We start from the raw sequence: 27,290 nt of genomic DNA, 5'->3' as shown, positions 1-27,290 counted from the left end.
TGTACCCCCGAAGCACCCCTGCCCCCTTGGCAAACTTCATTGCCTCCCAGTTTTTGGGGGATAACTAAGACGCAGGAGAGTGAATCAAATAGTCTAGAAAATGAAAGAGAAGCCGAGATTCGGATTCACATGCTCCGATCCCGATCGCGTTGGTTAGTCTGTAAGCACTACTTTTATTAACCCCTTGTGTGCCCATGACGAGCTGGACTCGTCATGGGCCGCGGTTGCGCTGTGCCCATGACGAGTCCAGCTCGTCATAAACCCCGCCCGCTAATGTAACGGCCGGCACAGGGCGGGGAAAGGGCGTGGCACACAAGGGGTTAATGAGTTGCGCATTAGTAAAGCACCACGGTGTGCATGTGTGGTGACATTTCACCCATGAGGGACGTGCCAAGCAATTGTTGACACAATCCACACTTTGCGGCTTTTTCAATATATTTATTACAAAGTGCAGGACTTTTCCAAGGGATTTTGCACACTACATACATTCACTCCAAAAATAAAAGGTGTAGGTAAAAATCATTGCCAGTTACAATGTCAATAGCTCTAACTCACAAATGCGAGACCTATTTGCATTGCAAATGCTTGTTCTAGTTACTTTACTGCTGTACTTACACCCCATATCTTTCTATATCATCTTTATCTCTTCCTTCTTCTCCTGCTACCTCACATCTCTTGCTAAACTGTTCTCTTTATCTTTGTGTCTATCTCCCATATCCTTCCCATCCCATTTTTCTTACTCAGCAGGGTCACAGGTGAATGTCTAGTCAGGGAAGTGCACACACACAAAGAGAAAAAGAACGACAAGGTCCGTGAAGTCAAATAATAAAAAAGATGTTAGATCAATGGAATAGTGAACATCCTGAGAGCAGGGCTTTGATGTTTACAGTTTCATGCCAGGAATGAAGGGGGATGTATTTGTGGTTACAAACATTCAGTAACTAAAACTACATTGTCAAGTGCTATGTGAATATATTCTATTTTAGCATTACCCTAACCCCTTGACCGTTAGCATATTTATTCCTACGATAGGAGTACTACGCTGACTAGAGACTGAAGTGCAAGCCCCTATCACCACCGTAGAGTCACTTTTTTTGATACTCTGGTGACATAGCACCAGTTCCCATATTTTCAAGGTGGCGCTCAGCCATTTAGCATAGCTAAAGGCCACCTTGTAAATATGCCCCTTGCAGCCGCAGTCCTCTGTGGCAGAGGGGCGTGCAATGGGTGTTGCAGTGGGAGTTCCACCGCAACACCCATAGCTTTTTGACGCTGCCCCAGATTTGCAAGGCTGAGGCTACGCCAAAAGTTAACGCCAGGGAATACCTGGTCTTAGAATGGTGATACGAGGAGAAATTATTAATTTCTCCTTGTGTTTTGCTCTTTCTATGTGTGCTGCATTCTGCCCATTTATATAGGGAAAGTCCACATAACCACAATTAATCGGTTTTTATTCAGTGCTACGCTGTCACCCATAGGGGTGTTTGGGGATGGGGATGCTGGAGCTCAGTCAAAAATGCAGGTTTTGAGTCTCTTCCTGAAGAATTTCAGGGAGGGTGCTGTACAGAGGGGGAGGGGCAGGTCATTCCAGGTCTTGGTGGCTATGCAGAAGAATGAGTGCCCCCTGCTGTGGCTAGGGCAGATGTGAGGGTGAGTGATTTGGAGGAAAGGTGTTTTAGTGGGCTGATGGAAGTTCAGTCGATGGTTGATGTACGATGGTCTCTGGTTGTGTTGGGCTTTGTAGGCATGCATGAGGATCTTAAACTGGCATCTCTTCTGAATGAGGAGCCAGTGGAGGTTTTTGAGGTGGGGGTAATATGGGTCTGTTTGGGGAGGTCCAGGAGGAGTCAGGCTGCTGTGTTCTATATGGTCTGAAGTCTTCTGTGGAGATAGGTGGAAATTCCAGCATAGAGGGCATTGCCGTAGTCAAGGCTGCTGGTAAAGTGTGCCTGAGTGACAGTATTTCTGGTGTTGAGTGGGATCCACCTCAAGATTATGCAAAACATGCGGAGGGTGTGGAAGCAGGAGAAGGCAACTACATTGAATTGTCATTTCATGCTCAGCAGGCTGTGGATGATGATGCCCAGGTTGTGCGCATGGTCAGTTGGTGTGGGTGTTTGTCTGAGTTCTGCTGGCCACCAGGTTTGGTCCCAAGCGTGGTGTTCTTCTGGAGAAATCAGACCTTTTGTTTTATCTGAGTTGAGTTTGAGGCATTTGTTTCTCATTCATTTGGTTACGTTGGTCATTGGGTTGTGGAGGTTGGTTCAGACGTTATAGGGGTCTTCGGAGGGCGAGAGGATTAGTTGGGTGTCGGCTGCGTAGGAAATTATGTTGAGTATGTGGGATCTGACGACGTCTGCAAGGGAGTGATGTAGATGTTGAAGTGGGTGGGCTTAAGGAATGATCCTTGGATATACCGCAGACTACGTTCTTGGGGGCAGAAGTAAAGGGAGGCAGTTGGGTGCTTTGTATGCATAACTATCAGGAAAGAGGTGATCGATTTGAGGGTGTTCTGCTAGATGTTTAGTTGATGAGGGTGTGGTGGAAGATGGTCTCAGATGCCACTGAGAGTTTGAGATGGATCAGGGCTACCATTTCTCCATGGTCGAGGAGGGTTCTAATGTCCTCTTTGGCGGCAATCAGTTCGGTCTTGGTGCGGAATTGTGGTAAATTTAATTACCTAGACTTAATTTATGCGGTAAAATTCAATAAGAATAACTCAGTAAAAATAAGAGGCAGAATCCGTGGTATTCGAGGTTTTAAAATGGGTTTATTCCTTACAAAGGAATTGGTTCGAACCAGGCAATCGTATTCCGTCACCACTAAGGTTCGGGAAGGGATAGAGCGCAATTTTATTGACAGGTTGTCATATATATAGTAAATGCATTACAGTGAAGACATATGCAGAAGGCGTGACAGCTGAGAAGAGAGATAAGAATACACATACGTAATGAAAAAGGCGTTACAATAGGCGTGCATGAGGGCATGTACTAGAAACGTCATTATGATTATGACACAAGTGGGTGGATCCATAAGTGAATCCTGCAAAATCAGCAGAAATACTTGGCAGAGATGCGCACACAGTAGCATGACGTGTGATTGACGTGTAACTGGAGGGTGAAGGGGACTTGACATTTAGCCCTACATGAGGAGACAGAAGTCTGGGATGTCAGAACAACCTAGTCCCAAATCGTATCTAATATCTTGTGTTTAAGGAACTGTATTATCTGGAAGGAAAGGTCTCTCAGGCAGAGGCTATCCTATACTAACTACTAGTGCGTGTATAAGCGTCTACGTGTCTACATGAGATGCGAGGGGGCATGGGCCTACCATGGCAACAGAAGCCATGAATTACTTGCACGGAGACAGTAAGGCCGGGCCCTTTGCTCTGTAGCTGGAAGGATGTTTACCTAAACTACTAGACAGGAATGCATTTCTCGAGGAGCGGAGCAGATAACTTGAAGGCTGAATACAGTCTTGGCAGGCAACAGGCCGGGCCAGGCACCGTTAGCCGCGCAGGAAGTAAGACAAAGGTCATGGATACAGATACAGGTCCAGGCTGGAGCATTCAGAGGCAGAAGCAGGAAAAGCTCGATGGCAGAATTCAGGGCCTACCTTGCCAGAGCTGAAAAACGTGAAAAGTATACCATGTAAAGACGGTGGCAAGGCATACTTAGGAACGGAATATTCGACCCATTCATGGTGGATCTGAAAGAGGACACGTTGACGTTGGACGCATATGTATTTGCGTCTTCATAGCTTGAAGTGGAGGGAACATACATGTACTTGTAGCATGCACATGGAGCCGTTGGGGTCTAAGATAGGGGACACAATCGATCATAAAAATTCATATTTCCTCATTCCCTCCTTGTTCCCTACTGACCCTTCATGAGATATCGATCCTCAGGAATCCATCAATCTGTTCATGTAACATCATTTGCTCTTCTTTCTTCTTCCGGGATTTTGAACGAGAACTTGAACGTGGAATACATGATGTGGCACACAGGCCGCAAATCGCTGGTCCACATTGTAGACACAGGCAGCAACTGAATACTATGAGAAGGCCGATACCTAGGAAGGATAGGACTTTCCATCCCCAGGCTGACAACACGCTCCAGAACCAACCGGCCCATGTCCAGGTGCCTGGATTCTGGTGTATCTGGCTTGCAATTTTAGGAATACGAGTTATGGCTTTATATACTGATGGCGCGTTTTCTGGAATGAAAACACAACAACTTGATCCGATGACTCTACAGGCTCCGCCCCTATCGGCCAGGATGACGTCAAGGACAAGACGATTTTGGAGAACAACAATCCGCATCGCAGACTGCTCCTCTGTTAAGTTGCCTAGGGCAGAGGTAGTTTCATTCACTATTGCTTCAAGGGTTCTGGTTAATCTACGTATCAGTTTACTATTAGAGACAACACCTATGTAGGGAAAGAGACCTTTATTGAAGTCTGTATATTGTTCCCATGCTGTTTCAGTGTAGTCGACAATCGGGAGATCTCTCTGGGGTCTATTGTGTACTAGATGGGTGTTTCTATGATAATCAGGAGGGGCTAGGAAAACAGGGGGCAGAAGGAATGCAATGTAACAGGTACCATCCCAATCTAGAGGTAAACGTATATATGCGGTATGACCACAAATGAAGTAGGAATGACGGGAAGCTCTAAATGTAGACTTGCCTTTATCACTGAATTCGATCACAGTAGTACATTTACTATGACCCAGATGTACTGAACCATTCTTTCTTACACATAATTCACCTTTGACTGGTAATACGGACATAGAAGGCAAGACTGATGCAGCTTCGGATTCAACATTCAGAATCATGAGGTTAAGTGTAAAGTTACCTAATCCATATACTTCATTTTCTAGGTCAGTTCCTGTCCTTTTGGGAAGTCCCTCCTTGTTAGGGTAACAGGCTTTAAGCAAAACTAAGTTCAGGTTTCCCCATACCCAGTTGCTCTGGTAAACTACAGTATTTGAATCTAAAGAATTAATCATACTAAACCATGCGCCACAGGAACCATTATGCGTGAATGGATACGGAAAGAGAGGCAGAACTCCCTTGTATTTCTGATAGGGAGGGAGTCGGCCACATATCCAACAATTTGTAGCGTTGTTGGCCTGATGGGAGTGATGTAACATACTAATGAATGTGTTGTTGCGCAGCGCAAGTCTATAGGGCAACTCATGTGAAGGTAATTCGCTAAAAGAATGTTCGGCAGTAACATTGTAAGCAGAATGAGCACGCTTGAAAATAGGATAGTATATGTGCAACAGTATACTTGCAGCAATAATCAGAAGATTTAGAAAAAACATAATCAACAATGTCACTATACAGTGACTATGAAGTAATTTACAATATGCACGTTTCTTGAGCTGTTTCTGTCTATCTCTCTCTCGATTTCGGTCTAGAGGATACATGTCAGAGACTAATTTAACCGATTCACCTAGGAGAGGACTTAAACAATCAAATTGTCTGACTTGCTAGACCTTAGTTTCAGTTTATAGTTTTGGGCGGCAGTGTTCTCGACCAGGGGGAGTTTTGAATCAGTCTGTGGAGGGGGGCAGGGCTGAGAGTTCAAATCAGAAGGTAGTCCATGAAATTTCTTGATATGGCTCGAGTGTAGCCAACCCTTGCGACCCTCGACCTTCACTGCTGTCCTCGTGGTCAGAAGTACTAATTTCGGCGTTTGCCAGCGAGGCTCCAGCGGGCTCCTCCTGTCGAAATTTCTTATAAAAACAAAATCTCCGGGAACCACTTCATGGGGCTTCACCTCGGTGTTGTCAGGAAAGGCTGCAGCTACCTGTGAATGGCAAGATTGTAGTGCAGACATCAAGGAAGCAAGATAATCTGTCAGCATATTACAATCAACATCAGTGATTTTACGAGGTATAGGCGTCCCCCACATATTTGGTGGCCTACCGAAGACCACCTCGTACGGGGATAGCCCTGTGCGAGAATGTGCTACCATTCTCATGTAAAATAGTGCAACTGGTAAGGCTACTATCCAGTCGACGCCTTTCTCTCTACAGATTTTAGAAAGTCGAATTTTTAGAGTCTGGTTATGACGTTCCACGAGACCTGCTGCCTCGGGATGCCGGACACAGTGGAATTTCCATTGATAGCCTAACAGGAGTGAAATGTGTTTCATCAGCTCGGATGAGAACGGTTGGCCATTATCTGAGTACACGATACGGGGCAAACCATACCGTGGGAAGAATTCACGAACCAGCTGCTTGGCAGTGGTCGGGGCAGTGTAATCTGAGACTGGATATGCTTCTGTCCAACGGGAAAGAGCGCATACAACTACGAGGACATATTTGAATCCCCGACATCGTTCCATCTGGATATAATCCATCTGGAGGACTTCAAAAGGGTGATCAGGAGGTTGAAATCCACCTTGCTCTACAGGTACACCTTTACCTGGGTTGAACTGACAACAAATCATGCAAGTACGGACTTTCTGTTTGGCTGCAGCTCGTAAGTGTTTATTAAACCAAATGTTTTGAATACTGTCTAACATAGCTTTCTCTCCTAGATGTGCTGGACTATGTATTGTGTTAATGATAACTTGAACCATTGAGTCGGGGAGAAACCATGTAGATTTTCCCTTCGTCATCCATCCCTGATCTGTTTGGATCCCTCCTAGTTCATTCCATTTCTTGATTTCCTCTGGCGTAGCATGTGTCTGTATGTCAATTACATCAAGGGCGGGATCCCTAACTGTCATGCAGTGTGTCGGTGTCGGAACTATTGTCTTTGTCAAGTCAGTTACATGAATCCTATTCTGTGCTGTTTGCTTAGCTGTTCGGTCTGCTAGGTCGTTACCCTGGGAAATGATATCGGTGACTTTTGTATGAGCCTTGCACTTCATGATAGATATCGAAGTAGGCAGATGTATTGCATCTAACAGAGCTTGAATGAGGGGACCGTGTTGAATGTTGGCACCGTGAGAAGTCAAGTAACCTCTCTCTCGCCAAAGGACTCCGAAGTCGTGTACAACTCCGAATGCATAACGTGAATCTGTGTATATGTTGACTCTTTTATTTTTGGCTTGAATACAGGCTTGTGTCAGAGCGATGAGCTCTGCTGCTTGAGCTGACAATGTGTCAATACAATTTGTTTCAATAACTTCGGTGTCTGTTGTGACTGCGTAAGCGGCCACTAATTCTCCTGTACTTGTTCTCATGCATGAACCATCCACATAAAGTGTCAGGTCTGGATCTGATAATGGAACATCTGTCAAGTCTTGTCTGGGTTTTGTCGTAATAGTAATGACTTCAATGCAATCATGTGCCAATGGGTCTGTTCCACTTAATGGCAGAAGTGTGGCAGGATTTAATGTACTACAGCGTCTGATTTCTATGTGTGGCTGAAACAATGTTAATTCGTAACCTGTCAGTCGTGCTATAGTCAAGTGCTGAGTCTGAGTTCTGTTTAAAAGAACTTCCACGGAGTGTGGAACTTGCACTGTCAACTGATGTCCTAATACTATGGAATCGCTTTGTCTGATCGCTAAAGCTGTCGCCGCGACTGATTTCAGGCACGTAGGCAGAGCCTGAGCTACTGGATCTAATGTGCTAGAAAAGTAAGCACACGGCTTGTGTGAACCTGCTTGTTCCTGAGTGAGTACTGACAAGGCAGTACCTTCACGTTCTGTAACGAAAAGTGTAAAAGGCTTACTGTAACATGGTGTCGCTAAAACAGGTGCTTGACATAAGGCTTTCTTTAAGTCTTCAAAAGCTTGTGTATGTGCCTGAGTCCAAGGGAGGACAGTCGAAGTCGCTGCCTCCTGGGTTGTCAACTGAATGAGTGGCTTTACTAAAAATGCATATTGGGGAATCCATTGTCTACAGTACGAAGTGAGACCTATGAAGGCCCGCACCTCCTTTTGTGTCTTGGGTGGTGGCATGTTTACAATTAACTGGATGCGGTCAGGTGTGAGCTGTCTTCCCCCCTTGGACAGCAAGTGCCCAAGGTACACAACTTGCTGAACACAGAATTGCAGCTTCGAAGGGGACACCTTGTGCCCCTTGTCGGCCAGAAAATGTAAAACCGTCAGTGATGCTTTTTCACATTCGGGTTCACTTCGGGCGGTGATCAGCAGATCATCGACATACTGAAGCAGTGCAGTGTTAACAGGCATGTGGATACTGTCAAGTTGTCTTTTCAGTGCTTGGCTATAGATGCTGGGGCTTTCTGTAAATCCTTGAGGTGCGCGTGCAAATTTGAAGCTTCGTCCATTTAAACTAAATCCAAACAAATATTGGCTTTCCGGATCGATTGGGACGCTAAAGAAGGCGTTCTTGAGGTCAATTACAGTAAAGAACGTTGCTTCTGAATCAATAGCTGTCAATAATGAAGAGATATCTGGAACCACGAGGTATTGTGGTACAATGCATTTATTCAATTCGCGCAGATCAATAATCAATCGATAAACTGGAGGTGCATTTGGATCAGTTCGTTTAAGAACCGGAATTATAGGAGAATTACACACATTGGAGTCGGTTTCCACAACCACTCCTTGTGCAATGAGCTCGTCAATGATTTGCAGCAAAGCCACTACAGCATCTGGGGGTAACTTGTATTGTCGAATTCGTGGTAATACCACTCCTGCTTTGAGTGTGACTCGATATGGTGTAATGTGCATACAACCTACATCAGTAGGGCCTTGTGCCCATAAATGTGCAGGGACATTCTGTAACCGGTGATCCATGTCTCTAAATACATAGTGACCTTTAAAGTCGCGCAAAAATAGTCGTACCCCCTCCGGGGAACAACATATTACAGCTCCTAGAGCTTTCAGTGTCTTTATACCTAACAAGTTTTCTGGGCATGATTTTGTAAGCAATAGATCTGTAGTCCGTGTTAATGGACCGACTGCAAGAGGAAGAGGTTGCGATACTTCGTTAACAATAGGCTGTCCTGAAAATCCAAGGGAAACATTCTGTGAGCCTGAGAGGGGTGCCCCTGGAACCTCGTCGTGACTTATAGTTGTTCTGCTTGCCCCTGTATCAATTAAGAACTTTCTGTCTTTCCCTAATACTTGACTATGTACATAAGGACCCTCTTGATCTACGGGAACCTCAATAAGGGGTAAGCCAACTTCCCTCTCTAGGCTGTTTCATGTGTATCGCTGATAATCGGGATAGTCATTTTGCGCATACTGGTACATCTGTTGTGTCGTGTTTTGTGTTGCGGCAATAGGCTGTGACTGTGGTACCGCTACGATCTGTTGTGCAACTTGCATAGGCTGTACATTCTGGGGAACTTGTTGTTGGATCTTATCCTGTCTGGGCGGACGTGGTCTCTCCTTGGTTTTACCCGTAGAGATATTATGTTTCAGAACTGCACAATCGTTTATATAATGACCTGGCTGTTTACAATAGTTGCATGTCCCTTTAACAGGAACCGCTGAATTACTGGACTGTGTCGCACCCTTTTTATGACTGTCAGCTGGAACTGACTGGGCGATGAGCATTTTCATTTTCGTGTCTTTCACACGTCTCTGTTCGTGTTCTTGTTCTTCTCTAATTCTATTCTGGTGGTACTGTAGCATTTGTAACATTTGTGACGGGGTATTAGCTTGCCAAGAGCTCTCTACTTTCAATACTCTGTTCTTAACCTGAGGCAAGGAATTCTCAACTAATTTTGTTACAAAGAGATGTGGATATGAATCGCTACTTGCTTTCAGGCCGCTATTAATACCAAAACATTTTTCAAATCGGGAATAAAAATCACTAGTGTCTTCATCAGGTTTCTGTTTGCAAGCTGAGATTGCTCCCCAGTCTTCCTTTTTCGTAGTTAATAAACGTGGCAATACTTGTACTAATAATCCTGGTAATACTTTAGTTTTGTCTCCAAGCCCTACGCCTGCAGTTCGGGCATTTTCTTCGTTTTCTAATGCTGTCCAATCAATCTTTTGTTCTCCCACCTCCCACTCTTTTTCTTTGAGTTTCTCGTAAATACCGGCAGGCAATAATACTTTCAATATTTTCATAATGTCAGGATAGGTATAATCACCCATGAGTAACATGTCTTTTATTTCACGATGAAAACCTGCTGGATCTCTATCATGGCTGGGCACTCATTTTTTCATTTCCAATAGTTCTATTTTAGTTATAGGCGTGTACACGAACACGCGTCTAAAAGTATTATCATCATTTCTAATTGGGTGTACTTCGCGTAAGGGATTCTGTCTGTCTATGTAGTACGTCTTTCTTTCCATGGAGGGAGCTGGATCATGTTCTGGACACAAAAAGGCACTATATCTGTGCCGATATTCTAGAATTACTTTAATTAGATCGGTACCTAGACCTCTCCATTTATTCATGAGTAGTTCTATCAGTATATCAGGTAGGGGACCAGGATCGGAGTGTTGGCCTTTATATAATATAAGGAGATGTTGTATCATGTATATACCAGCTAAACGCTGTTCGTCTGGTGAAAGATTCAAAAACGTATGTACTAGGGCGTCATCACTATATTTATCAGAACTGTCAGCCCATTGTACTGCTGACCTGGCTAATTCTTGTTCATCCATAGAATCGAGTACATGGTACCCCATTCGTTCTTGAAGTATTTTATCAGTAGCCTGAAACAAATGTTCAGGGGTCTTTGGGTTTGACATAGCTGCTTGAAAAATTCTCTTACTTTCTGGACGTATCGGACGTATTTGATTATTGAAGGATCTTCCTTTTTCTACATAAGCTATCGTTTCTCTAGCTGGTAATTGTAATTGTCCTGTTGTCATTTCTAGCTGTTCCTCATCCCCTGAGGACTCGGTTTTATCTGCATCTGTTTCTCTTTCAGGCTGTTCTTTTTCACATATTTGTTCTACTTTTTTCCCGATTCTTCGGTACATACTTTCTATACTATTCTGTTTATCATGTTTTCCGTCTGCTATATTCTGGCCCCATTTGTTGAGTGACCTCATTTCTTCCGCGTCTACACCTGGCCTATCTCTGTGTCTTATCAGGCAGTTTATGAAGAAGCGTAACAACAGTTTTTGCGTGTCCACTTTCTGGTAGGCCATGGCTTCGCCAATACTTTCAGGACCTTGCCCTGTTTGGACAAAGTGATGTATTTTGTCTAGATGTTCAATCATTCCTGGTAGTATCATTAAATAGTTCGCAACTCGTCGTAGACGTACTGATGATAGCATCATTCTGTCGTCTTTACCTGGTACTGGATCATATCTGCAATCTGTAAGAGGCTCTTTAAATATGTCATAATTCGCTGTTTGAGGTGTACGTTGGTGTGCTAGATCCCTATAAGTCAATCGACGCACTGATGGTGGCGTATGAAAGCTTCCTGTCGCACCACCTGAGGTGCTAGGTCCAAAAGGATTCGTTGGGTGTAAGGTAGGAAGAATAGATGCAGGGAGAAGTGAAGGAACGGGCGGAAGGTTTGGAACAGATGCAGGAGTATGTTGCTGCAGAAGCGGGGACAGATTTTCTCGGGGTCGAGCGCCATTAGCAGGTGGTGTGCGTGGCGGCGGAGGGTTAACATATTCGGGGGGTACATCATCTAAATAGGAAGAAAGGAAAATGTCCTTTGCAGTCTTGGGGTGCACTTTAGTCGGAAGCAATGGAGGTGGCAGATCTTTCGGTACTTCCAGGGTGGCCTTAGGTAAACCCTCGGCCAGAAGAGGATACATACCATTCATAAGAGTGTTTCGTTGTCTGTCTACTTGTTCGGCTTTTACTCGGATACCTTCCTCAATTAATACATTTTCTCGGGCTTTTTCTGAATCCTCCCTACTTTTCTCTTCTTTTCTGAGCGCTTTCTCTGTGCGTCTATGCGATTCTTTACGCCATAATTCAATGGCATCTTTCTGTGACTGTCTGGCTTTCTTTTTCCATAATGCTTCTTCTACTCTCATGATGCAATCTGCATCCCATGTCCCAGTAGTGGGCCATCTCTGATTCTCTGCTAAATCCTTGGTGTAGTCTACCCACAATTCGAGATATAATACGGCATCTAGGCCATGCTTATGGTACATAAAGTACCCTGGAGTGTCCCTAGGTGGAATGGGAACGGCTTCTTCGAGTATCCCTTTTCTAGTTTTTATCTGTCTTAATTTTGAAAATAACGGCATCTTAAACCTTTCTACTTTATTCTTACTCGGACTTGAACACACTTAATACAATAAACACAGTAATGAAGATCGAACAATCACTCATACCACGACATTTAAAACATGTTAAAACATTTTAGAACGAACAATAATAATTAGAATAAAACTAGTTAACTGCATAATACTAGATGTACTGCTAAACAGCACAGATACACTGCTGAAACAGTGCAGACCAGGTCTGTGTACCCAAACCCGTCTTGACCGGCACAAACCAATGTGCACGTCTAGATGCGTCCCCAGCAACGGTACTCACCGGGAAGCACGGAACGGAACAGAAGGCCTCGGAAGTCTGGACTGGACTAGACCAAACTGGACTGGACTCGACTCGTGACTTAGATACTTCGGAACTTCGGAATCTGGTGGGCCTCCGTATACCTCGGATCTTGCTCTCTCAGCTAGGCTCTGGTCGGGATTCTCCGCACTCCTCACCGCCTCGTCTGGGTGTTGATCGCAGCCTCAGTCACCCCCGTTGGCCTGAGGGAGATACAGGAAATCCTGCGGGTACGCGTAGTTGTCCGTCCGGCTGTGGCAGGAGACCGGGTCTGCAACGCACCTCCGGCGCGTGGGGTGTGAGAGGTGTCCCTATTCGGGCGCCAATTATGTGGTAAATTTAATTACCTAGACTTAATTTATGCGGTAAAATTCAATAAGAATAACTCAGTAAAAATAAGAGGCAGAATCCGTGGTATTCGAGGTTTTAAAATGGGTTTATTCCTTACAAAGGAATTGGTTCGAACCAGGCAATCGTATTCCGTCACCACTAAGGTTCGGGAAGGGATAGAGCGCAATTTTATTGACAGGTTGTCATATATATAGTAAATGCATTACAGTGAAGACATATGCAGAAGGCGTGACAGCTGAGAAGAGAGATAAGAATACACATACGTAATGAAAAAGGCGTTACAATAGGCGTGCATGAGGGCATGTACTAGAAATGTCATTATGATTATGACACAAGTGGGTGGATCCATAACTGAATCCTGCAAAATCAGCAGAAATACTTGGCAGAGATGCGCACACAGTAGCATGACGTGTGATTGACGTGTAACTGGAGGGTGAAGGGGACTTGACATTTAGCCCTACATGAGGAGACAGAAGTCTGGGATGTCAGAACAACCTAGTCCCAAATCGTATCTAATATCTTGTGTTTAAGGAACTGTATTATCTGGAAGGAAAGGTCTCTCAGGCAGAGGCTATCCTATACTAACTACTAGTGCGTGTATAAGCGTCTACGTGTCTACATGAGATGCGAGGGGGCATGGGCCTACCATGGCAACAGAAGCCATGAATTACTTGCACGGAGACAGTAAGGCCGGGCCCTTTGCTCTGTAGCTGGAAGGATGTTTACCTAAACTACTAGACAGGAATGCATTTCTCGAGGAGCGGAGCAGATAACTTGAAGGCTGAATACAGTCTTGGCAGGCAACAGGCCGGGCCAGGCACCGTTAGCCGCGCAGGAAGTAAGACAAAGGCCATGGATACAGATACAGGTCCAGGCTGGAGCATTCAGAGGCAGAAGCAGGAAAAGCTCGATGGCAGAATTCAGGGCCTACCTTGCCAGAGCTGAAAAACGTGAAAAGTATACCATGTAAAGACGGTGGCAAGGCATACTTAGGAACGGAATATTCGACCCATTCATGGTGGATCTGAAAGAGGACATGTTGACGTTGGACGCATATGTATTTGCGTCTTCATAGCTTGAAGTGGAGGGAACATACATGTACTTGTAGCATGCACATGGAGCCGTTGGGGTCTAAGATAGGGGACACAATCGATCATAAAAATTCATATTTCCTCAGAATCCTGGCTGTGAGTCATCGGGTAGGTCAGGGGTACTCACAAACTTTCTCTCGGGGGCCAAATTTAAAGTGTAGTTTGTGGCCGAGGGCCGCACCGGTGGGGGCGGGGTCAGTGGGGGAGGGGGCGGGGCTAGAGCAAAAAAAAACTTTGGCCATGAGGTTGAACACAGGCCCCTGCAGCAGACGCCTTCGTCCACTGAGCCACCAGACCCGGCATTCACACATCTCTGTCTGTCTGTCTGTCTGTCTGTCTGTCTCTGTCTCTGTCTCTGTCTCTGTCTCCCTGTCTCTGTCTCCCTGTCTCTGTCTCCCTCTCTCCCTCTCCCTCTCCCTCTCTCTGTCTCCCTGTCTCTCCCTCTCCCTCTCCCTCTCCCTCTCTCTGTCTCCCTGTCTCTCCCTCTCCCTCTCTCTGTCTCCCTGTCTCTGTCTCCCTGTCTCTGTCTCTGTCTCTGTCTCCCTGTCTCTCCCTCTCCCTGTCTCCCTGTCTCTGTCTCTGTCCCTCTCCCTGTCTCTCCCTCTCCCTGTCTCTCCCTCTCCCTCTATCACTCTCCCTCTCCCTGTCTCTCCCTCTCCCTCTCCCTCTATCACTCTCCCTCTCCCTCTCCCTGTCTCTCCCTCTCCCTCTCTCCCTCTATCACTCTCCCTCTATCACTCTCCCTCTATCACTCTCCCTCTCCCTGTCTCTCCCTCTCCCTCTATCACTCTCCCTCTCCCTGTCTCTCTCTCTCTCCCTCTATCACTCTCCCTCTCCCTGTCTCTCTCTCTCTCCCTCTATCACTCTCCCTCTCCCTGTCTCTCTCTCTCTCCCTCTATCACTCTCCCTCTCCCTGTCTCTCTCTCCCTCTATCACTCTCCCTCTCCCTGTCTCTCTCTCTCTCCCTCTATCACTCTCCCTCTCCCTGTCTCTCTCTCTCTCCCTCTGCCTCACTCACTGCATTTGTCTACCTCCCTCTCTGTCTCTACTTTTCTATTTGTTTTCTTATCAATTTCCAAAAGAATATGAAGGAACCCCTTGGACATCGGCCTGTAAAGATGAAGGAGTCCTTGGAGCTCCCATAGCATTATCCATTTGTTCAGCGAGGGCGTGTTTGCCCTCAGTAGGTAACCTTCAGGGTTCAAAGTGCAGCCACAAATCACGGAGGGAGTTGCAACACCTTGTTTGAAAAAGAGGAGTCGCCGCGAGATGACAGCGGTGAGCCATTTGTGTCTACCTTACGATGATGGGTTTGTTATCGAGGCAACAGAGATGGAAAATATCTAAAGATCACGGACTACCTGAATTAAACAGTAACGAGACTTGTGATACTGTACGTGCAATATATTTAATGTGTACACAACATCAGCCTTGTATCTCTTTTATCTAATTAACGAAACAGTCTGTCCTGCTCTATAGGTAACACTCTATTTATACTCAATTTTTCAACCTGCGCAACATGTAGCAATTCTAGCATTCACTTTTCTCAATGAACACCTTGTTTTTCCTTTGAAAAGAAAATTAAACATGTCATGAAAAATATAATTCGATGTGTAGAAGCTTAAAATAAGGCTGGGATTAAAATAAGGCTACAGAGCCTTTTGCCATTTTCACAAATAAGTCTTAGGTTTATGATTATTAGCAACTTCCTTCCATGACGAGCTGAAATAGGACAAAAGTCTTTTACCATTCACCCCCCCGCCCCCTGTCCGTCACCTCACCTTACCCGGCGCAGAGTTAGCTTCCCTGGAACACAAACAGCCGCCGCACCCAAGTACTTCACAGGTCTTTTAAAGACCATTCACTTGTTAATGAGGCTTTGTTGTATTTCATCTCTTCTTAGCGCCCCTGCATCTCCACTCAATCAGAGGGGAGATGCAGGGGCGCTAAGAAGAGGTGAAATACAACAAAGCCTTATTAACAAGTGAATGGCTTTTAAAAGAATCACCCGTCCCGGCCCCCATAGCTCCGCGCTGCTGCAACCGGCGGTGCTTACGATGTCTGCAGGGTCCGCGGGCCGCCAAGGAAGGCTTGCCGGGCCGCTGGCGGCCCGCGGGCCGTACTATGAGTATCCCTGGGGTAGGTGGTTGTGTTTGAGGTGTTCAGTGAGCTGTTGGTTGATGGCCTTCTCAAGTACTTTTGCTGGGTAGGGGCAAATGGAGATTGGTCAATAGTTCTTGATGTTGCTGGGGTCGGCCAAGGGTTTCTTTAGGAGGGGTTTCACTTCAGCGTGTTTCCAGCTGTCTGGGAAGGTTGCAATGGAGTTGGAGATGGGTAGGATGCTGGTGAGTTCTGTGCTGATTAGGTTGGTTCTGAGGCTGAAGGGATGGGGTGGGTAAGGGTTCGTGGGTGCCCCAGAGTCGATATACGACATGATGGCTGTTGTGGTCAGGGTGGTGAGTGGAGACCAGGTTGTGATTGTTTGGTTGGTGGGTTGGGGGTCAAAGTTTTTGGAGATGGTGGCAATCGTGCCATGGAATTAGTCCGAGAGGGTGTTTTAGAGTTCCTGGGAGGGGTGGATGATGTTCTCTAAGGCTACTTACTGGAGAATTCCTGACTATCTGGAAGAGGTTTTTGTGTGATTGGCTGCAGTTCAACGCAGGCAGGGATCGCAGCTCTGTTGGTTTTCTTGTAGGGCCTATGTATTTGCTGAGGGTTGCTTTGGGGGGGCTCTGTCGGAGGGGATATTGGCGACGTGCCACCATCTCTCGAGTCTATTCATTGATACTTGGTGGATCACAGCTCTGGGGTGTACCAGCTGGCTTGTTTGGCGGTCTTGTTGGATTTTGCTGGTTTTAGCAGGGTGAGTCTGTCAGCGCATTTGGTAACCTAGGTGGTAAAGTTCTGGATAGCCTTGTTGATGTCTGCTGACATTTTGGGGTGAGTGGTGCTGAGGGCCTGTGTTCACTGGGTCTAGGTTACCTTGCCCCAGCTGCAGTGGAGGGAGCTGTAGTGCTTGGTGCTGGTGTGCAGTGTGTTGGAGTTTGTGAAGTGGAGGATGGAGTGGTCTGTCCAGGTGAGTTTTGTGACGTGGGTGAATTTGATTCCATTTCTGGAGAAGATGGCGTCTAGTTTGTGGCCAGCTTTGTGCGTGGATTTGCTTACCAGTTGGATGAGGACAATGTTGTTTAGGTTCTCGAGGAGGTTGGTGGAGTTGGTGTTGTTTGGGTCATCTTGCGTGACAATTGAGATCGCCGAGTACAACGTAGTGGTGGGAGTTTATGGAAAGGGGGTGATAAGGTTGGAGATGTTATCGCAGAAAGCTTGTCGGGTTCTCCGGGGTCTGTAGGCAAGAGTGCTTCTAATTGTAGTCATGGCTTCGGTCTGTAGTCTAAATTTGAGGTGCTCCATGAGAGGTGTATGGTCGTCGGCAGTGGTGGTGCATTGAATGGCTTCCTTGAAGATGATGGCAATGTCCCTCCGTTTTTGCTGGTGCGGTCATGGTGTATCATTTTGTAGCCATCGGGGTGACAGTGGCTTCAAGGAAGAGTTGAGCCATGTCTTGGTGATGAAGGTGATGTCCAAGGGGCGAGTGGTGATGGTGTCCCAGATTTCCATGGTGTGTTTACAGAGGGAGCGGGTGTTAAGCAGGATACAGCGGAGTTGGACATGGTGGTTTGTAGTGCTCTGATACAAATGTGGATTGCCGCAATGGCAATGTTTACTATCACCAGTGGTGGAAAATGGTGTCTCCTTCCAGCTTGTGCAGTAGTGCACTGCTACCTGTTGTATAATGATACCATCTTTTCTAAGGATATTGTCACATAGGTTCAGAATATCTCAACTGATACATTTGATTAGGTTGTTTAAGGTTCATGACTCAAATTGTTGAGGTCAATGACACAATGTGCATACTGCTCTCTGCTTATAACAAGACCTACTAAAATGGACGAAAATATGAATTTAGCTTAGATTTGTAGGGGTAGACAATAAAATCTTTAGAGAATTAAACATGTCTGGGCTCTTTCCTTCTAGTGTGCACCTTATGACCTGAACCACTACTGCACTATCATCTTTGCTGAAAGTTATCTTCTGTTTTTCTTGACAGGTGCAGCTGTGCAGTCTGTTGAGGCTGTAGGGCCCAGTCAGCATATTTGTGCCATTGTTGGTGGGAAGACCATATTTTCCTGCCATCTCAACCCCCCTATTAATGCAGAGGAATTAGAAGTCTCCTGGGCAACAGAGAATCAAACCTACCTTGTGCATTTCTATGACAAGGGGACGGAATACGATAAGACAGATGAACAGTATAAAGGAAGAACTCAAATGATCAAAAAAGATATTGCACACAGCGTTGTGGCCTTATCACTCACCAATCTCACCCGCTCTGATGCCAGGCGATACATGTGCACCTTCAGATCCACAACTCGCGATATGAACACCTTTGCAGAATTTGAGCTACAGGTAGCAGGTCAGTGCCTATGTGGATTGATTTGTATATTTGTACCACTATAGGATCGAAAGTCATATTTACAGTATAGAATTAATTAAAAGAAAAGTGTTGTGCCACAATCTTCACACTTCAACATTGGCAAGAATGTTGCCCCCTCTGCTCTTGTATTATGCTTCGCCATGGTTTTGTTTCAGTTCAAATGTGACAATTCACAGCAGCTCTCTTGATTCCACCATAACCTTCCATAGTTATTATAGTACTGAGATCTATGTTAAAGAGTGATTGTGGCACCTCTTATCAACTCATTCTAAGTGGCAGAACTGCTTTGAATAGTTCCTATGGACGGGCCACTTCCTGAGGTGCCATTCTTTGTCCATATGGACGGTTAATGAATGTATGTATGTGCATCTGCATGTGAGTGGTCTTTGCATAGCATAAAAATAAGCAAAATGCACTAATTTATTTAGTATTAATCTAGATTCCGTGTGACAAAGACTTGTGTCTGTTTTATATTCACTTCCTCTCCATATGAAGTGATTGCTAGTGTTGGGGGCAGGTTTGGACTGGGACATAAAATAGTCCTGGGCACCAAATAAAAGCGGCCCATGTTATAAAAATCAGATAGGAAAAATAGTGACTCATATTTTGAATCAAGCCAATTTAGAACTTTTGTAGACACACTGCATGGGTATTTTGCATGGCGTGGAAGACTGTTTGCATTTTTGTTTGCTGCAGGCAATGTTTGTGGCAATATTAGGGACAGTCGAAACTGCCCCTTCGGCCATAAAACTGTCCCTACTCAAAAAACAGCCCTACCGTAGAGGTGCTTCATGGACTATACTTGACAATACCCTTTGCCGCTTACATATAAAGCTTTGTAGTTGCATTTTTACCTTGTGAGTATTTGCTGAACAAGTGCTTTCTGGAGAGCCTTTCTTAGTGACCGATTCTTTCGGTTAATTCCATCCTCATATGGAGTGACTGTGAGCTGTAGAACTCTTTCGGAACGTTCCTTTGGCAGAGCCCCATTCCCCCCTAGTTCACCCAGTGCCTATTTGGAGGTGTTATGAGTGGTAGAAGTGCTTCCCAGGCTTATAGTCTCAATGCATAATATTGTTTTATTAGTTTTCAAGAGCACTTCTGAAATCGAATCGGTAAAAATGTGCTTTACATTAAACAAAGTCATATAAGATATGTACCATGGAGTTGTTATGAGTTTTAGAAGAACTTCAGCCCAATCTCACTCCTTCCCTTCCCAGCCAAAGTCATAGAGAATGCCATCAATGCCCAACTCTCCAAGTTCATCTAAGTGAACCAAGTCCCGGACACCTCCCAATCTGGCTTCCAAAGCAAACACAGCACAGAGACTGCACTCCTCGCTGCAATAGATGACAATAGCTCTCTTATCGACTGACGTGAGACTGCAGCCCTCATCTTACTGGACCTCTTGGCCTCCTTCGACACCGTCTCCCACCGCACCCTAATCACAAGACTCCACGATGCCATTATCCGCGACAAGGCTTTGGACTGGATCCACTCCTTCCTCACAGCCAGACCCAGTGAGTCAGACTACCGCAGCTCTTCTCAGAACCCACGGAGTTCAGCTGTGGAGTACCCCAGGGTCCCTCCTTGAGCTCCACCCTCTTCATCGTCTACATGGCCCCCTTTGCAGCCATCATCAGAAGCTACAGACTCAACATCATCTCCTACACTAACAACACCCAGCTGATCCTCTCCCTCACTTATGAACCCACAACCACCAGAACCAACTTCCACAGTGGAATGAAGGCCACTGATAACTGTATGAAAGGCAGCTGCCTCAAGCTCAACTCGGACAAGACCAAAGTACTCATCCTGGGACCCACTCCTTCAGTCTGGGACTCCTGGATTGAAGGACTGGGTTATTCTAAGACCCAGCGGTGCCAGGGAACAACACCTGAAACCTTCGTGGGTTACCTGTTCTGGCGTACGAAACACAGAGACACGGGACACTTCCAGCGACGTCAGAGATCAGCGTTTATTTACTGCAGGGATACAGAGGTCACAAGAAGTACACAACGTGTAGGTTCTCGGAGACTGCTTCGAATTGAAAAAGTGGATCGCTCCTTTTATACACGTTTTTCCCATAGAACAGTATGGTGAACAAAGATTACAACTCAGTTCCCACAATAAACTTCAAAGAGTCGTGCTCATGTTTCAGGAGGCCGGAACATAATTACAACAGTATTGCCAGTTCCCAACTGTAAAAACATATCTTCGCTGCAATAAAACACATTCCATCCTGACCATAAACACATTAGGAGAAGGGACAAAAACAGATGCAAAGAAAGGACAAGGATGCACAACAGATTAGAGAAGAGTGTTAGGAGTAATAAAGGAAACTTGATAACGGGATCAGAGACCTCGTGTCTAATGTATGCATGACTGAAACAATAGACCGGCACGGCAAGATGAGCCTCGAGCGGCGCCATCTGCCTTCGCCGTGTCATTTCCCTCGTCATAAAAGTCACACTCAAAGGAACACGTGTCCCTCGTGTAAGCTTGGGAGTCCCAGGGTCACGAAGCGGACAAAGTCCGTTCGCTGGCTACTTGAGGGCAAGAAACAAAATGGATGCCGTATCTAAAATGGAACCCGAGGTTTCAGATGAACAAACCCAAAAATAAGACGAACCATACGTGGTTACGTAGCGAAACTGCGTACACCCACTATACTCGTCATTTGCGGTTCGTGGATACCCAACTCATCCATATTCGTCACCACTCAAAAGTGTCGTTCCGTCCCACACGGAACCTCAGACGCTCCTTTTGCCCTCATGTAGGCAAGCACTAGTCAAGATCGGAATCTATTTCAATATTCATCAGATCGTTCAGTTGCTGCTGGAACATCATTCTATTCATCAACGTCTCCTTGGTAACAGATGGCCGTCTTATACACGTTGTAGCACATAGGCCACATAGGCAGGACCACACTGTACACAAAGACAACACGTGAACAGAAACGTTACAACAACCCCTACGATCATCAGAATCTTCCAACCCCAAGTTGACATCAGGCCCCAAAACCATCCTAGAAGCGTCCAATTACCTTCGTCCACGTGTATGGACTCGGAAATCTTGTGCAACTTCGAGATGGCTTGGTAGACAGTTGGAGCATTGTCAGGAATAAAAATGCAACAACTCGAATGGATAACTTTACACACACCACCTCTATCTGCAAGAACAACATCTAGAACCATACGGTTCTGCAACGTCATCAGTCTATCCGCCTGAAGTTCAGCTGTTAAATTACCAAGGGCACTTGCAGTAATATTAGCAGTCGACTCAACTACACGGGTCAACTGTCTTAGGTTCCTACTATTAACCATAGGTCCCCAAAACGGCAAGAAACCCTTAAAGAAGTCTCCTGCTTCTTGACCGGCAGTATCCTCTTTGCTAATAACGCCTCTCACAACTCTAGTTTTGTGATAATCTGAGGCGACTGTGAAAGTCGGTGGTAAAAGATTCGCAATATAACAGGTACCCGAAAAATCACGGGGTAACCATGTATATGCGCGTTCATAACATACAAAATAAGTGCCCTTAGCGGTCAGAAAAACAGGGGAAGAGAGCATCGGTAGAACATACGTGTCAGTGCAAGCACTGTTCCCAAGTTGTGCTCTCGGATTTCGACCCAAACCTTTCAAGCAGAAATTACCGAGGTGTGGTACAATCCATATTGGGGACGAGCTCTTAAGCTATCTATCACCCACTGACGTACTATACTCAGCCTCGCTCAGATCCTTATAAGCCTGCACCTCTTCATTTGGGATAAGCGATGGATCAAAAACATCTCTATCTAAATCCGCTATCGCTATCGCCAAAGGCTTGTGATACGGCCCAGAACCAAAATTGACAGAACGTGGCTCTCGACTGGGGTAGGAATCTAGTGCACTACGGAACATAGTTTGGAATGCTCGAGCCGAACCCTGGGAGCTGTAAGGAAGGACCAAATATGGAATACCCCTATCCATGGTATGTGGCATTAACCCACACACCCAACAATTGGTAGTATTCATCACCAACTGATGCTGATGTAGCAGCTGAACGAAGGAGTTATTCATAAATTCCGCACGCCTAACCTGTTCATGTTGAGGCAAAGGATGAAAAGAATGTGGGGAAACAGTGGTGAGGGAACTTAGTTTAGGAGAAAAGGTAGGTGAAACAGAAGGTAACAACAACTGTACTGAGGAAATATGAATTTTGTGATCAGAATGTCCCCTATCGTAGACCCCAACGGCTCCATGTACATGCTATACGTACATGTATGTTCCCTCATGCTCCAGTTTTGAAGACGCAAATATATGTGCGTCCACCGTCAACATGTCCTCTTTCAGATCCACCATGAATGGGTCAGATATTCCTTTTCTAAGTATGAAAGGCCACCGACTTTATGTGGTTCACTTTCCACATTTTACAGATTCAGGCGAGTAGGCCCGAATTCTGTCACCAAGCCTTTTCCTGCCTTCTGCCTCTGAAAGCTCCAGTCTGAGGCTGCATCTGTGACCATGAACTTTGTCTTACTCCCTGCGCGGCTAACGGTGCCTGATCCAGCCCGTAGCCTGCCAGAAAACTGTATTTCACCTTCAAGATTATCTCCTCCGCCCCTCATCCGATGCATTCCTGTCTAGCAGTTTAGGTAAACATTCCTCCAGCTACCGTGCAAAGGGGCCAGGCCTCGCTGTCCTCATGCAAGTAATTCATAAACCCTGTTACCATGGAATATTCCTACCCCCTCGCATCTAGTGTAGACACTTAGACGCTTGTACACGCACTAACAGTCAGTATAGTCAGTATAGAATAAGATTCTATCCTAAGAGACCTCTCTTTTTGGATAAAACAGTTCTTTAAACATAGGATATTAGATATGATTTGGGATTAGGTTGACATAACCCCAGACTTCTGTCTCCACATGTAGAGCTAAATGTCAAGTCCCATTCTCCCCCTAGTTGCACGTCAAATCACACGTCATGCTGCTGCGCGCGCATCTCTGCCAAGTATTTTTGCTGACATTGCGAAATTCTTTCATGGAACCACCCATTTGTGACATCATACCTAATGACGTTCTTTAGTTACGCCTAGTTACACCCATTTTAGTTACGCATGTATGTCTTTATCTCTGTTATCAACTGTTACGCCTCCTGCATCTGTTTCACTGTAATGCCTCTTCTATAAAAATGATTACCTGTCAATAATGTATTGTCCTTCACTTCCTGAACCTCCGTGGTGATGGAATATGAAGCCCACAATTCGAATTGTTATTGGAATAAAGCCCGTTCCGAATCTCTAATACCACGGATTCTGCCTCTTATTTTACTGAGCTATTCTTATTAATTTTCCGCATCAAATTAAGTACCGGTAATTAAATTATTTACCACATATATGGCGCCCGAATAGGGACACTTTCTCATCTCACGCGCCGGAGGTGCGTTGCAGGCCCGGTCTCCTGCCACAGCTGGACGGACAACAACGCGTACCCACAGGATTTCCTGTATCTCCCTCCTGCCGAGCGGGGGTAACTGAGGCTGCGATCAACACCCAGACGAGGCGGTGAGAAGTGCGAAGTATCCCGACCAGAGCCTAGCTGAGAGAGCAAGATCCGAGGTATACAGAGGCCCACCAGGTTCCGAAGTTCCGAAGTTTCGAGTCGAGTCCAGTCCGGTCCAAGTCCAGTTCAGTTCAGTTCCGAGGCCTTCCGTTCCGAGCTACCCGGTGAGTACCATTGCCGGGGAGGCGTTCTGACGTGCACATAGGTTGTGCCGGTCAAGACGGGTTTGGGTACACAAATCCGGTCTGCACTGTTTCAGCAGTGTATCTGTACTGTTTAGCAGTATATCTAGTATGTCTAGTATATAATTCAGAATTACCTAGTTAGTGCCGAGTATTATGCTTAGTGACTAGTTCCCTAAATGGCCATCATTGTTGTTCATTAAATGTTAAATGTTAAATGTTTTAAATACGTTCTGCATATTGTGGTGTGAATGACTGTTCATTATTGTGTTTTGTTATATTAAACGTGTTCAAAATTAGGTATCAGATCAGTTCTCAATATGCCGCTCTTTTCGAAATTAAGACAGATCAAAACTAGAAAAGGGGTACTCGAAGAAGCTGTTCCCATTCCTCCTAGGGACACTCCAGGGTACTTCATGTATCATAAACATGGCCTAGACGCCATATTATTTCTTGATTTATGGGTAGACTACACCAAGGAATTACCAGAAAGTCAGAGGTGGCCCGCAGCTGGGACCTGGGATGCAGATTGCATCATGAAAGTAGAGGAAGAATTATGGAAAAAGAAAGCTAGACAATCACAGAAAGATGCCATTGAATTATGGCGTAAAGAATCATATAGACGTACAGAAAAAGCACTCAGACAGGAAGAGAAAAGTAAGGAGAATTCAAATAAAGTCCGAGAAAATCTATTACAGCCATTGATTCCGAAGCAACATTCTTTACTGTAATTGATCTCAAGAATGCCTTTTTCAGCGTCCCAATAGATCCGGAAAGCCAATACTTGTTCGGATTTAGTTTAAATGGACGAAGCTTTAAATTCACACGCGCACCTCAAGGATTCACAGAAAGCCCCAGCATCTATAGCCAAGCACTGAAACGAGAACTTGACAGTATCCACATGCCAGTCAACACTGCCCTGCTTCAATATGTCGATGATCTGCTGATCACCGCTAGAAGCGAACCTGAATGTGAAAAAGCCTCACTGACGGTTTTACAATTTTTGGCCGAAAAGGGGCACAAGGTGTCCCCTTCTAAGCTGCAATTCTGTGTCCAGCGAGTTGTTTACCTTGGGCACTCGCTGTCCAAGGAGGGAAGGCAGCTTACGTCAGATCGCATCCAGTTAATTGCTAACATGCCAATACCCAAGACACAAAAGGAGGTACGGGCTTTTATAGGCCTCACTTCATATTGTAGGCAGTGGATCCCTCAGTATGCATTTCTAGCAAAACCACTCATTCAGTTGACAACACAGGAGGCGGCCACATCGACTGTCCTCCCTTGGACTCAGGAACATACACAAGCTTTTGAAAGCCTAAAGAAAGCTTTATGTCAAGCACCTGTTTTAGCAACACCATGTTACAATAAACATTTTACGCTCTTTGTTACAGAACGCGAAGGTACTGCCTTGTCAGTACTCACACAGGAACAAGCAGGATCACACAAACCATGTGCTTATTTCTCTAGTACATTAGATCCAGTAGCGCAGGCACTTCCAGCGTGCCTAAAATCAGTGGCAGCAACAGCTTTAGCAATCCGACAAAGCGATGCCATAGTGTTAGGACATCAATTGACAGTACAAGTACCACATGCAGTAGAGGTTCTCTTGAACCGCACACAAACACAACACTTGACTATAGCAAGACTCACCGGTTACGAATTAACATTGTTTCAGGCACACATAGAAATCAGACGTTGTAATACGTTAAATCCTGCCACACTGTTACCAGTAGGCGGAACAGATCCATTGGCACATGATTGTGTCGAAGTTATTACTATCACGACGAAACCCAGACAAGACTTGACAGACGTCCCATTGTCAGATCCAGACCTGACGTTGTATGTAGATGGTTCATGTATGAGAACAAGTACAGGAGAGCTAGTGGCCGTGTATGCAGTCACAACAGACACTGAAGTCATTGAAACATATTGCATAAATACCTTGTCAGCTCAAGCAGCAGAGCTCATCGCTCTGACACAAGCCTGTATTCAAGCCACAAATAAGAAAGTCAACATATACACTGATTCACGTTATGCATTCGGAGTTGTACATGACTTCGGCGTGCTGTGGCGAGAGAGAGGTTATTTAACTTCTCACGGTGCCCACATTCAGCACGGACCCCTCATTCATGCCTTATTAGATGCAATACATCTACCCACTGCAATATCAATTATGAAATGTAAAGCTCATACGAAAGTTACTGATATCATTTCCCAAGGCAATGATCTAGCTGACAGAACAGCTAAACAGACTGCTCAAACTCACACATCTGACATGACAAAGACAATAGTTCCGACACCAACACATTGCATGACGGTTAAGGATCCCGCTCTTGACGTAATTGACATACAGACACATGCTACACCAGATGAAATAAAGAAATGGACTGAATTAGGAGGGATCCAAACGGATCAAGGATGGATGACGAAGGAAAAATCTGTATGGTTCCTTCCTGACTCTATGGTTCAAGTTATCATTAATACAATACATAGTCCAGCGCACCTAGGAGAAAAAGCTATGCTAGACAGCATTCAACACATTTGGTTCAACAAACATTTACGAGCAGCAGCTAAACAAAAAGTTTGTACCTGTATGATCTGTTGTCAGTTTAACCCAGGTAAAAGCATTCCCGTAGAACAGGGTGGATTTCAGCCTCCTGATCACCCTTTTGAAGTCCTCCAGATGGATTATATCCAGATGGAACGATGTCGAGGATTCAAATATGTTCTTGTAGTTGTCTGTGCTCTTTCCCGTTGGACAGAAGCCTACCCGGTCTCAGATTACACTGCCCCGACTACTGCCAAACAGTTGGTTCGAGAATTCTTCCCACGGTACGGTTTACCACGTGTTGTCTACTCAGATAACGGCCAGCCGTTCTCATCCGAACTAATGAAACACGTTTCACTTTTGTTAGGCTATCAATGGAAATTTCACTGTGTCCGACACCCCGAGGCAGCACGTCTCGTGGAACGACATAATCAAACTCTGAAAATTAGATTGTCCAAAATATGTAGAGAGAAAGGTGTCGATTGGGTAGTAGCCTTACCAGTTGCACTCTTTTACATGAGAATGGTAGCGCACTCTCGAACAGGGCTATCCCCTTATCAGGTGATCTTTGGCAGACCACCAAATATGTGGGGGACGCCTATACCACGCAAAATAACTGATGTTGACTGTAATATGCTGACAGATTACCTGGCTTCCTTG

The 27,290-nt window shown here is 45.4% G+C and overlaps 1 protein-coding gene across 1 annotated transcript in view; it reads left to right on the top strand.

The window, feature by feature from the left end:
• The window catches only part of LOC146869599 (butyrophilin subfamily 3 member A3-like), a 299,341-nt gene that overhangs the window by 134,806 nt on the left and 137,245 nt on the right, over positions 1-27,290 (top strand). The window contains exon 3 of the mRNA XM_085608183.1: positions 17,972-18,334. Within this exon, the coding sequence (XP_085464309.1) occupies positions 17,972-18,334 (363 nt within the window). The remainder of the gene's footprint in view (positions 1-17,971; positions 18,335-27,290) is intronic.

Source organism: Triturus cristatus, chromosome 1_1 (assembly GCF_964204655.1).
Source record: "Triturus cristatus chromosome 1_1, aTriCri1.1, whole genome shotgun sequence".
NCBI classification, from domain to species: Eukaryota; Metazoa; Chordata; class Amphibia; order Caudata; family Salamandridae; genus Triturus; species Triturus cristatus.
Note: the sequence above shows the minus strand (reverse complement) of the source record. Positions and strands in the feature narration are given on the sequence as shown.